This window comes from Myotis nattereri (assembly GCF_964212035.1).
Source record: "Myotis nattereri genome assembly, chromosome: 6".
NCBI lineage: Eukaryota > Metazoa > Chordata > Mammalia > Chiroptera > Vespertilionidae > Myotis > Myotis nattereri.
The window spans coordinates 64590719-64604624 of NC_138081.1; the positions used below are offsets into that span (position 1 = coordinate 64590719).

The 13906-nt window shown below is 39.6% G+C and overlaps 1 protein-coding gene and 1 pseudogene across 2 annotated transcripts; one reads left to right on the forward strand and one right to left on the reverse strand.

Moving 5' to 3' along the window:
- Positions 1-2037: 2037 nt before the first annotated feature.
- On the forward strand, positions 2038-13747 carry CCN6 (cellular communication network factor 6; the record flags this gene model as incomplete). Its single annotated transcript, XM_081093699.1, has 5 exons — positions 2038-2085; positions 4428-4722; positions 8040-8282; positions 12059-12252; positions 13466-13747. 5 exons carry the CDS (start codon positions 2038-2040, stop codon positions 13745-13747), a joined length of 1062 nt encoding a protein of 353 aa, XP_080949825.1.
- LOC308521507 (ATP synthase subunit d, mitochondrial-like) lies at positions 11257-12027 on the reverse strand (annotated as a pseudogene). The gene is made up of 2 exons: positions 12020-12027; positions 11257-11873 (listed from the first exon to the last, which is right to left on the reverse strand). The product of its transcript is annotated as an ATP synthase subunit d, mitochondrial-like (transcript).
- Positions 13748-13906: the final 159 nt, after the last annotated feature.

Genomic DNA, 13906 nt, shown 5'->3' on the forward strand with positions numbered 1-13906 from the left:
GGGCACAGGCTGGGCTGAGGGACCCCCCATCCCTCCTGAGTGCACAAACTTTTGTGCACCGGGCCTCTAGTGGTTTAATAAGAGCACACCTGTGGCTGGAGATGTCTAAACACAAGTGACAGCAAGCAACCCAGTGCCCATCAATTCTGTGCACTGGGGGTTGGTGGGGGTGGGTTGAGTTGAGGTTTTACAAGTTAGTTCTCAACTAAGATGGTCTTTTTCTACCATGAAGCAAAGATGGTGAGTATGACACCTTCCTCTGCCCATGGTAGAGATACTGCAGAGAGAGAGAAGCTGTTTCCAGAACAATGGCTGCTGCTGCCAGAAATTCACAGAGAGCAATTGGGAGGAGCATGAGTCTCCTCAGTTCAAACAGTGCATAGCTGTGTGCAGCATCACATTTGGAACAACGAGAGCTGGGCAGGAGGGATGTAGCTGATGAACACACTAGTCTTGGGCTGAGACTCTTCTGCATTTGGTGGACCAGCCAGGAAATGAGAAATGATCCATCCCCACAGACTGTGTGGTGCCTGAATCCCAGAGGCTAGGAACCTAAAGATCAAATGGTGTTAAACTAGAAAGAAATAGATCAGATTGGACCAAAACAGACACATTTTGCTTCATGAGGCCATTCTTGGGCTTTGCCCTATTTATTGGAGAGGCACAATAAGGAGCTGGCACCATAAAACCACACTGCGTATTCCTTGTTGTTTGGTATGCATAATTATGGTCTAATTAACTACTTAGGAAGATGCCTAGAGTTTGCATGTTTTGTGGCGTCCTTGGCTCTCCAAGGTCCCCAGATTCCTGGTTGTTGGCAGAGAGCCCAGTTTCCCCCTAGCCCCTCAGCACAGGCCCGAGTGGGGTTTACTTACTGTTTCTATACACCCGTGACTGCCTTGGGCAGAAACAAAGGTGAGCAGTGAGTCCAGGAGAGGTCAGGTAACAGGACAAGACAGTCTGGGTAAAGGTCAAAGGGAATAGAAATAGACCCCGGGACGGGGTGGGAAGGTGGTTTAAAAAACTCCATCCAAAGCAGACAAGGCTTCATCACAGATGCACACCAAGATACAGGAACAAAGACCAAGGTCACCTAAATGGGATAAACAAAGGTCACCCAAGGCCAGCCACAGGAGGGGATGAGGTGGCCACACATCCCAAGGGGATGACAATAGGAGAAGGGGTACAAATCTGTAATAAGTTTTGTTTTTGTTTTTAAAAAATCCTAATTTGTTGAAATAATGATTGCCACTAGCATAATTGTTTTATCTTAGCCCCAAAAGAGTGGGGTTAACTTTACTCTCTGTCCTGGGACTGTGGCCACAGAAGGGGGCTTCTCTGGGGCAGGGACTGTAGGTGCCCCCCCCCCCCCCCACGGTGTTCCTGTTCCAGCTACATTTTTCCCAATCATAATCCACCTGGTGTGAGAAATGTGCTGTGATAGAGGTAGTCCAGGGCACTGTGGGGGCAATAGAGGTAGTGGGGAGGGGGGTCAGAAGCTGGAGGGGCCAGGGAAGGCCTGGGGAGACCTGTTGCTGATGTGAGGGGAGAACCTTGAGCAGGCTGCGGGTGGAGTGTGGGCATAGACCAGGCAGCACCCAGGCTTGAGAGCCGGTGGAAAATAAGGCAGCAAGGGGAGGGCCTGGAGCAGAGCGAACCCAGACCCCAGAGGCCGAGGGTGAGGAAAGTGAATGCATCTAACCTCACCATTTGGCCACAGGCCGACTCTGATCTTTAGGGACAAGTAGATAGAACTTTTACTCAAAGAAAAGTCACCTCCTGGCACCGGGAGGAAAGTGCTCACTCACCCTCATGACACCCCCCACGATGCTGCAGAGGTAAATATGAGAAGAGTCGCGTGAAAGGAAACAGGGCATTAAAACAGATCCCTGAAAGTGAAAGCAGAGCCTGAGAGTATGAGCACGAAGTCTGTGGCCTGGGAGGTGGAGGCGAGCGAGTTCTGCAGAGACAGAGGGGAGCTTTGTGCGCTGGCCCCAGGGCACCGGCCTCCTATCTCTGGCTGTGCGTCCTGGGAACATGCAGGGACTCCTCCTGGCCACCTTTCTCCTGGCAGCCCTGTCACAGGTAAGGTCTCTCTCCTTCCTCCTTCCCTTCAGGAGACTGCAGCAGTTTTTATTTTTTTCCGTTTAAAAATCTGGAAAGAAGAAGATGGGGGAGGAAGAGAGGGTGAATTCCTTGTGGAACTACCTCTTGAGAAATAGGGAGCCATTTTCCTCTCCAAATAAAGTGTTGTTTCAGTTTAGTAGCTTCAGCAAAGAAGGGGAAAACATTTGTCCCTTTCAGGTAATGGCATTTAATCCAACTTTCAATATGTTTGAACAGCTTCACGACGTTAGTAATGTATATATTTTTATTGGAGTATAGCACACAGCGTGCCTCGGGGAAGCCGCAGCCCTACCTGGAGGGGGAATGAAGGGCGCTTCTTCTTGTGGGCTCCAGGCTGGGGCTCAACTTTCTGTAGTCGTGTGCAAAATGAGCAGAGAACCACTGGAAAATATGATTTTGACCACCTCAGTGAAGCCTGTTCTGGTTTGAAAGGAGCACTTTGGAAGAAACATTTATATTTTGAAAACATTCTATAACTTTGTCTTTTCCCAACCCATGTGTTTCTCACTTGTCATGAAAGGGAATCAGTCCATGGAGACTTTGGAATTTTTCAAGCAACAGACCAAAGGGAAGTTTAATTTAATACAACCAATTCATTGCCTTGGCATTTTTAAATAAGAATATTAAAACAGGGTGAATTACTTGTGGATTTATTTACATGGTGAATGTTTTTGCTTGCATAGAAGACAGAGCTTTGGATATCTGGGGATTTAGCAAAATATCTTAGATTTGACAATCTTAGATTCTACATAGAAGTGAGATTTTACAGTATTTGCCTTTCTGTGTGTGCCTTATTTCCTTAGATGATGTCCTTCAGGTCCATCCATGATGTTGCAAATGGCAGGATTTCCTTCTCTTCTAAGGCTGAATTATATTGCATTTTATGTAGATAGCACGTCTTCTGTATCTACTCATAAATGAATGGACATTTAGGTTGTTTCTATATCTTGGCTATTGTGAATAATGCTACAGTGAACATGGGAGTACAGAGTACAGCTATCTCTTTGAGATCCTGGTTTTAATATTTTTGGATAAATACCCAGAGTAAAATTGCTAGATCACATGGTAGTTCTATTTTTAATTGTTTGAGGATCCTCCATATTGTTTTCCATAATGGCTGTACCAATTTACATTCCCACCAACAGTGTACCAGGGTTTTCTTTTCTCCACATACTCACCAACACGTATCTTATTTATTTATTTATTTATTTATTTATTTACTTGCTTACTTACTTTAGTAGTAGTCATCCTAACAGGTGTGAGATGATATCTTGGTGTGCTTTTGATTTGCATTTCCCTGATGATTAGTGATGTTGAGCACATTTTCATGTATTGATGGCCATTTGTATGTCTTCTTTGTAGAAATGTCTATTCAAGTGTTTTGCCCATTTTTAATTGGTTTATTATTTTTGCCATTGAGTTGTATGAACTCTTGATATAGTTTGGATATTAACCCCTTATAAGATATATAGTTTGCAATATTTTTTCCATTATGTAGATTGCCCGTTCTTTCATTTGTTGATTATTTCCTTTGCTGTATATAGCTTTTTAGTTTGATGTAATCCCACTTATTTATTTTTGCCTTTTCTTAAAAAAAAAAAAAAGAACAATTCTTCTGGGTGGAGAAGATAGAGGACAAAAGGGGAAGCGAGCAGAACCTTTACCGGACTATCATAATCAACTAAGCGAAAAATAACGGTGGCTTGAATCACTATGGTAGCAACGGGGTGGGTATATAACCAACATGATACACTGATGGGATTGGAAGTAAAATGTGAGAGAAAAGTCAAGAATGACCTGACTCTAAGGTATTTTGGAAAAAATGAAATTGGCATTTGCTCAAACAGGGATGTGTAGGTAAAGTAGATTGGAAGGGAAAAGAGGGAGCTTGCTTAGGTCATGTTAAACTTGCTATACCTACCAAACATCTAAGTGGAGATCTGTTTAGTAGGTAGTGTGAGTCTGAGTTCAGAAGAGAAGTCTGGGTGGGAGGTATAAGATATAGGAAGAGAAGATAGGTCTTAACCACAGGGATGGCAATGTTTAGAAATGAGGATGAGGAGAAACCAGCAAAGGAGACTGAGAAGAAGCCATCAGAGAGAAAGGAGAAGCAAGAAAGTGGGGTGTTGGGAGCTGAGTGAAGAAAAGTTTAAGCTGAGAGTGATTGTGTCAAGTACTGTTAGATATTATTATAGCTCGGCACACTATAGTCTATCAGTTTGAGGGAAATCTATTTCTATGAAACCTCTGAAATTAGTTTGAGAAATCATTTCTAACATCACCTTTATTATCAAATGAAGTTCTGCTGCAGGGCACAGGGCACCGGGCCATTAGATGTGACTCCTGAAAGAAGGCCTGGAGAAGCATCAGAAGTTCAGCATCGTAAACAGGTCTGTCACTGGCCCTGTCGATGTCCTCAGAAGCCCAGTTGCCCTCCTGGAGTGAGCTTGGTGAGGGATGGCTGTGGATGCTGTAAAATCTGTGCCAAGCAACCAGGGGACATCTGCAATGAAGCTGACCTCTGCGATCCACACAAAGGACTGTACTGTGACTACTCAGCAGACAGGCCTAGGTACGAGGCCGGAGTGTGCGCATGTAAGTGTCTTCTGGACCTGCTGGGAGAGGTTGAGTCTAGACAGGATATTTTTCCTGCAACTGTTAATTTGGAATAATTAGCTTAGTTTGGCTAACTATAAGGCGGCTTTAATTTTCACACACTAAGGGGACTGGCTTTGTCATATTAGACACCATGTGAAATTAACAGATGTTTACACGCGTTCAGAAACCTGTTATTTTAATTGCGTTTAAAGTGATCTCACAGTTCTTCTCAAAATAATTGCTTTTAATGATTAAAATGTAAGAAATTGAGTCTGATTTCTTAAAGTGCCACAAAATAACAGCTTTTGTTAATATTGTCAAAAGCAATCTGAATTCAGCCTTTTCTGTAACTGAAAAGTAATCTTGCTTAAAATGTAAGGATGTATATCTAGTATTCAGACATACTGCTTTAATCTTAGCCTTCCCAACTAACCATCAAGTTACTGTACTTTTTACTGAAGAGAGAGAGATACTTTCACCCCAAATCACAACCTGACCCTCAGCTTTATGGGTCTTAGCTCTGGAGTCTGATTGAGACCATCTAAACCTACAACATCTTGACAATAATTCAGGATGCTGACTTACTGAGGATTAAGGAATCGGATTTCTAAGGGAAGAGAAATACCCATGTTATCTGGGCAGTTTAGTCACTCTGTAGAAAAGCCCAAGAGGGAAGCAAATGACTCCTAGAAGTTTGGTCATGAGCATGAATAAGAGTACATCGTTGGAGTCGGGATGAACATATAGACCCATGCAGGCCTGAAAGCCTGATACCCCTGTCAGCACTATATTATATTGGTTAAGATGTAGGCTCTGGGTTCAAATTCTAGGCTCTGGGTGACCTTGATCATGTTGTTAAACCTCTTTGTGCTTCAGTTACATCATATATACCTCCTATATCACAGACTTGCTAGGAAGATCAAATGAAAATAATGGCCATAAAACCCCAAACACCTGGCCCAATATCTGGTACACAGTAGACTCTAAAAAATGTTAGTTATTATTCATGGAAACTTGACAGAGAAACCATGACCTATCAGTGCTGGGCAACAAACAGTGACCAGCAACTAGGGACACAACAGGGGGTTATAAAAGATACAGGCCCTTCCCTCACAGAGTCAAAGTATATTGTGTCAGACAGATCTTTCCACAAATAATTTCAGATACTGTGATGATATTTTAACACAGCCTACACCCAAGGTTGAGGGCGGGGTGACCTATAACTGGGCTCACGAACTATGGCTTCGTGGCCAAATCATGGCCCTCCCCTGATTTTACACAGAATGTTTTGTTGGAACTCAGCCACACCTACTCAGCTACATATAGTCTATGGCTGCTTTACAATGGCAGGATCCAGTAGTGGTGACAGAGGCTGAATGGTCTGTAAAGACTAAGATAGTTATGATTTGGCCCTTTACAGAAAATTTGCTGGTCGACGATATGGATAAATATTTTTTAAACTTTTTGGTCCAAGGGCCCCTTGATTCTTAGAAATTAATGAGGACCCAAAGAGCTTTTGTTTGAGTTATCTCTATTGGTATTTAATAGATGAGAAATTTAAAACCATTTGCTAATTTGTTTTAAAATAACAAAGGCATTGTAAATTCATAGGAATAATATATAAGTTATGAAAAAATTTATTTTCTAAAACAAAGGAAAATAGAGTGAGAAGAATGGGATTGGTTTACATTTTTGCAAATCTAGTGTATAGCTTAACAGAAGATAGCTAGATTCTCCCATCTGTTTCTACTTTCAATCTATTGCTATATGATGTTTTGGTTGAAATATATGAAGGGAATCCAGCTTCACACAGATATATATTGGAAAGGGAAGGAATATTTTAATTGACTTTTCAGATAATTATTAATATTCTTTTTTGATATTATATTAACACTTGAGAAGTGGTAGTTACTTAAAAATTAGCTGCATCATGGAGTCTAAAACCATATCATTGAATCACATCAGTGTCAAACTCTGTGACATTAAAATACATTGGTTCATCCAAAACCTACTTGGAATGGGTCCTTTACTCATGCATTATTGGTTATTTGGAAAATAGTTTGGAACAATGGGTTATGTAGAAGTTCCAAATGATACACGTAATTATATAATATTTTTAAAAATCACATTAATTAATCCTAATTCTGTCAGAAAAGTCTATATATTGAGTAGCTATGAAGTTCTCAGATGTGGATACAAATTTTTCAACATTCTAATTTTTTGCTTAAAAGCTTGAATTCTATCATTGGCAATAAATACTGTCAGTTGTTTTGTTTGAAGTTACAGCCTTATTTTGTTGGTTTTCAAGAAAATGTCAGCCAAATACCCAGTCTGAATAAGCATGGCTTACCTGTGAGTCATTCCTTCAGGTGAAATTCCCACTAAAACACATGGGTAGTTTGGCCTACCACTCAAACAGCAGCATAGGTGCTTTTCCTAAGATAACTGTTGTGCTTCGGTGCAATACCTACAGGGATGCTCTGTGTATACTTTCCATTTTGTCCCAAGGAATATTAAAAATATTTATTTGATGGTTAAGATTTAATAAAATCTTTACTTTTTACTGTGTCACTAAGGGCATTCTTAAGTAAAACTAGCTTTTTTGCTATAGTACATTTATATACAAGTGCACAGCAAGGAAAAATACAGTGATTAACCTGTACAGTTTGATTCATGCTATTTTAGATTCCAACAGCAGTTTTAGCCACCATTGCTTTTGCACCATCAGTGCAAATATCAACACAGTGAAACAGTTTCTGACCTGCAGATTCTCTGAAAGGGCCTCAGTCACTGCCCAGGAGTCAGTGGCCACACTTGGAGAACTGCTGACCCAGGTCAGGGATCCTGCTCAGAGGAAGTGAAAGTTTCCTCTAGTTCTCTTAAGACAAAAATCAGTTACCATGCAGTACTATAGTTAAACAGATTATAATTTTTTCAGCCATTCACATCTTAACTTACTAAGAATATATCCTAGCCTATTGTTGGACATCTGGGGAAACCTCAGTCTCACCAGCCCCCAGCCCATCTCTCAAATTTACAATCTTTATCTCACTGCTGTACTCAAAGTGATTTTTTATTAACCGCACTCTAGACCCGGGCCTGTGCTTGGGTCTGAGTTCCGGAAGTGATCATTGAGGTTGCTAGCCTACAATGTACTGCTAATGTCTCATTTTTCACCTTCTCCAGATGTTCTGTGAAGGAGGTTCCAGATGGGGCCTAAGAAATCGAGAATGGCACTTTCTCTGTGGCTTATAGGGGAGGGCTAGGTTATCAGTGATGGCTTCTTTGGCGATTCTGCTTTTTTCTCTTTTCAGATCTTGTGGCTGTGGGATGTGAGTTCAACAGGGTACATTATCATAATGGCCAAGTGTTTCAGCCCAACCCCCTGTTTAGCTGCCTCTGTGTGAGTGGGGCCATTGGATGCACCCCTTTGTTCATACCAAAGCTGGCTGACAGTCACTGCTCTGGGGCTAAAGGTGGAAAGAAGTCTGATCAACCAAACTGTGGCCTGGGACCATTACAACAGCAGCTCTCAACAACCTACAAAACAATGCCAGGTGCTCATAAGTAGAACTGGTTTCATGTCTGCTTCTTGTGGTTTACTTCATGGTCCTCCTATGCACCATAGGTGCTCCATAGGCACTTCCCGACTGGTGGTCAGTGTGAGATTTAGTTTGAGTGTGCCGTCTTAGTCTGTTTCAGGAAGGTGTACAGTGGGGCCTTGACTTACAAGTTTAATTCGTTCTGAGACCGAGCTCGTTAAGGAGCTCCTTAACTCAAATTACTCTGTCAACTCAATGCAAAAAATCAGCCAAGAGACAGCTGGTGTCTCAAAAAACTCGTTAGTCGGGACACTTGTAAGTCAAGGCTCCACTGTAGTCTAAGTATCTGAAAAGGAAACTTGGTAATGTTTTCATTTTTTTTCCAGTAAAATATTTGTTTTTAAGAACCCTACTAGGTCAGGAAAATTCTTACTCTGCTTATTGCCACTCAACCTCTTCTCGGGAGGATTGGCCAAATGTAGTTCATATGTACCCTGGAAAAATTTTTATTTGTATTGTTATACTATGGGCAAGAAGTGTGAACTATCCAGAATCAAAAATTTTCAAAAGTGACTTTTCTATATGATAAAAGCAGAAATGGAAAGCTACTGCTTAAAAATATTTGAGGACATGCATTGATTTATAAATATTATTTCTAGAAATAGAAAACTGCTGATATAAACTTACCCTAGGCATTCTTAAGTAGGCTGCCCAGGTACGTATATAGTAGGAACATGTAATGAGATTCTTTGTTTCTCATCTTGAACACCTGGCCATTTAGTCAGTATGCTCATAAACTTTGTATTCTGGTCTGCTCTGAGTTAGCATCTTTGTCAGTGCCAGGGTGTTTTGGGGACAGGAATTTGAAAAATGCCAGCATATGAAGCACAGATAGGGAAGGACTTAAAAAGTGCAAAGTGGATGCTTTATTATTCACATCTGTGTTTTCATCCAGAAATCAATGCCTTTTTCTTGAAATTTAGAGCTTAGGGAATGAAAGGAGCTAAGGAAATGCAGAATACTTATGCTGAAAACTCCCAAGTTCACTTGTATCATGTGAAATGACTTTTAGAAATTTAAAAGCTATATGAAAAGACCATCTTCAGGGATTTCAATTATGCCCATTAAACTTGAAAATAATTTAACAGGTTGTAGTGAATTTGCGTTTACCATGCATAGTTATTCAGCTAACAGCATGCCGCTGCTAATGCTCTAAAAATATAAGCCAAATTATTCCTTTTTCCAGGATGTACAAGAACAGTTGGTTTTCTGCATTGAATCTGAGTGAATCAGTATAAGTCCTTAGAATCTCTTTGGTGAGAGAGAACACCTTAGAGAAGCAGTTTGCCACAAATGGAGACTTTTGGATGTAGTTCAAGTTGGTCTCATTTGTAGCGTGAGGGTGGATTCACTGGGTACCCGGTTGGAGGTGTCAGATGGTCATTCTTAGTGATTGGTGCTTTGATGCAACAGCAAAACAAAACCAAACCCTGAGAAAATGTCTCTGGTAATTGAGTGTTGGACCTAGATATGTTTCAAAGGAAGTATATATTCAATCTAATATCTCTCCTTTGCTTAACTGTGAAACTATACTTATGGGCCCAAACAGGAGTTTGGCTTTTAAAATTAAGCACAGTGACAAATACTCTAAGATATATTTGTGATAGTAATTTATATGCAGTTAATTCCAAATGGTTAGAATCTAGCTTGCTTGGTCAGTATGAAGCAAGCAATGACTTAATGCCCCCATGCTTTTCTTACTGCTCTCCAACACTAAACTTTGACTTTAAAAATCTCTTCTTGCTTTTTAATGAGTGTCAAGCAAATTCCTGAACTGCAGTTCTTTGCTTAACTTTAAGTGGGGTTATTAGAAATACAACTATCTAACCTACCTTTATTTATTGCAGATGCGTGCCAGGCTTTTAATCTGCTTCCTGCATTAAGGTCTTTAAACTGTTGTCTACCTTCCAGGTATCTGCATATTTCTGCTTCTTCTCCCTCAGTTCTATATGCAATTGCAAGATCCTATTGTAATAACACTGAAAACAGTATCAAAGTATCATTTTATTCAAAGATAGCACATACTTCAGCGACTGATATTCCCTATCAAGAAGGCATTTTTGGGGGTCTTTTTCAAGTTTTAAATTGACATTTTGAAGTAATGTAGCCAGAATTTTGCAGTGTCCAACTGCAAACTCACATCACAACCACCTTATTCCCAAAACATCCATTTTAGTTTGCATATGAACCTTCAGGAAATGCTTTGAGACAATAAGCCAACCTGTAGTTTGCTTAAAATTAACCGAGGGCCAGACTCATTCATGAACAGAACAAGAAGCTCCCAATGGATTTACAAGGAGATTGAAGAATATTATGCCCTCTTTATATTTTCTTTATAGTCTCATTATTTACCCTCTTCCCCTCCTTTTGTTTCTCCTAAGGAGCAGGCAGTGGAGGGAGGGTCCATTTATCTACCCACACACCCACCCATCCATCAATCCATTCATTCTCCATGTCTTCCTATACGTGATTTGAAATGGCTAGGCAATAGAGAGAATACTATGGGCCTGATACTACAGGGAATTAATGAATAAATAGCTTACACATAGCATATGGGTATTTAGATTATTTCAGTATAATGTATTTTCTAAAAGACTAAAGTGGAGGGGAAAATTCACTGGTTTTACTGATAGTCTAAGTCTCAAATATAACTTTTGTGTTTTAGATTTTAACATACGAAATTTAACATTAAAAACCACATCATTCTAATTGATATCTTAAATTCCCTAATCCTACTAATGTCTATTGGAAATATCAAGCATGAAGCCAGAACCAGGGAAAAGGCAAGATATCTATCTATCAGAACATAAGCTTTAGTACTCAGAAGATGGGCAGGAAGAAAGAAGCAAATGGGTGTATCTATTGTGTTTTTCAAAGATAAAGAATTTTATTCCTCCCAAGAAATTGGACTATAAGACTTTTTTATTTTTTATATGATTATTCTTAATGTCCAGAGTTTATAATACAAGGACCAGAGCTTCCTCTCAGACTCAAGTTTATAAATCTCAATTGGCTTGTGAGGCTAGTAGGGATACTTCTTTTTGTCTAATTTGGTTGCTGGGAAGACTTCATTCAAATCCTCAACTGTCAGCTGGTCAAATGGAATTATGTCCTTCATCTTTTCCAGCTCTTTCTCGAATTGCTCAATCCTGGTCTTTGAGAGAGACAAACTCAGCACAACTTTTCACATCTTCTTTTTCTTCAGCATCCACCAGGGCGCTGTACTTATCCTCTGGCACAGGAACCTTCTGGGCATTAAACTTGTCAACATCGTCTACTAAGCCGGCCTTTGCTACGTTGGCCTTGTAGTAAGCCCAGTCGATTGCAGGTGGTTTCTCAGGGAGAGTAGCCAACCTGGAGGTGAGGGTCTCATTCCAGGATTTCAGGGTGTTAGCAATGGTTTTCTGGTTTCGGGGTATGATTTCCCCAAAAGCTACCCAGTCAATGGTTTTCAGAGCAAGTTTTCGCCCAGCCGTCTTGAAATCCTTCACCAACCCCAGCGGCCCACAGTCCACAGAGCAAGTAATGGAAGTGTGGACTGTAAGACTTGATTCAAAAGTAATTTGGAGTGTGGGGAATGATGATTAGACCATAAGCTTATGTTATTGAGTTATTTTATATAAAAATAAAGGTTCAGATCTATTAACTATTACTAGCTTAAAATGACTAAAATTATATAACTATATGAGTACATAAACATGCATACACATGCACTTTCTCCTTTATTTTAGCTTACAGGAATCTCCCACTTATTTGGAAAAGAAAATGTCTTATTCAAGCTACAAAGTGGACCCCTTGCTCCAGAACATGTGGGATGGGAATTTCTAACAGGGTAACCAATGAAAATAACAAGTGCCAACTGAGAACAGAGAAAAGACTGTGCTATGTTCAGCCTTGTGACAGTAATATACTAAAGACAGTACAGGTAAAGTTTAATTAGACTTAACTTCATTATAATTTAATATTAAAAGAGTATGTGTGCATGTATGTGAGTTTTGAAGGGATGGATGGTGTTTGGTTCTCATAAAAATAAAATCACTTTAGTATGACTATTAAAAGTCAAACTGTCTCAGTGGAAAGCAGATATTACTCTAACTGCACTTTGTGGGGGAAATTTTATATCAAGCAAAGGTAACATTAATCTGTTAGAAACTCTTACAGCCTAATAGTGTGGGTCATGGTCAGCATGAACTACTGTGGTACCTCACCACATATGTTGTTTTTTTAAGAGTAGACTATTTTTAGATTCTAACTTCTTTTTTTAAATATTAATTTTATCAAAGCAATGGATAAAAGATTTTGGTTGTTAATTATGAAAACAGGTATTATTGACATCAGAGAAGTTCTGTTCTTAGTTATATAATATCAACATGGAGGGGGAACCATACCATTTCCAAAATGCTCTGTTTAGATAGTAGACTTGCCAGATGATGATAAAATACTCTAAGATTGTTTGGTATAACTAGAGTTGGTCCTACTTCTAGAATTATACAGGATGACCATCATTTTTAGAAATGCACAACACCCTTCTCATCCCCAAGTTATTCCCATTAGAAATTAACAACTTGGCCAGGGCCCTGGTTAGGGCACATGCAGAAGGCACCCAAACGATGTTTCTCTCGTATCGATATTTCTCTATCTTTCCCTCCCTTTTCCACTCTCTCTAAAAATCAATCGAAAAATATCCTCCAGTGAGGATTAAAAAAAAAGTTAGCTCAATTTTAAAGAGATTAAGGTATTTATTCACCTATTCATCCTCTGAAAACTGTCTGAGCTGTGTAAGGGAATTTGTTAATTTGTAGGTAAATAAACATTTAATAAGACATGACTCTTGATAATAAACAAAATAGAGAAATTTTCATTAATTCTGGACCTAGATAAAAAAAGATAGCAAAAATCATTGGGAAGTGGGCCCTATAACACGATGGAGCAAGAACAGGGAGACAGACCGACTTCTGTTGAGAGGGGTTTTAAATGTAGAAAAGAGAGTGCTGAAAGTTACTAAATAGCAACTATTAATGTCCTGGAAATAATTTGTATCTGTGTTTATGTTATAAAATGTTCTATGTAGAATCACTTCTCTAAACTATTATAATCAAATTTTAAAAATGACTTCTTAATGTTATGTATATTTTTAGATCCCCAAAGGAAAAACGTGCCAACCTACTTTCCAACTCTTCAAAGCTGAAAAATTTGTCCTCTCTGGATGTTCAAGCACCCAGAGTTATAAACCCACTTTCTGTGGACTATGCATGGATAAGAGATGCTGTGTTCCTAATAAGTCTAAGATGATTACCATTCAATTTGATTGCCCAAATGAAGGGTCATTTAAATGGAAGATGCTGTGGGTCACATCTTGTGTATGTCAGAGAAACTGCAGAGATTCGGGAGATATATTTTCTGAGCTCAAGATTCTCTAAAGCCAAACACATGGGGGAAATCTCAAGGTTAGTCAATCATGTCATTACATCAAAACGTTAGAATGGTTTTAAAAAGGTGGCAAAACGACCTTATTGGTTTAAAATAGTAAGAATGCTTATTCTCATTTGACTGTATTTAAGGCATTAGGAGCTTTTAAA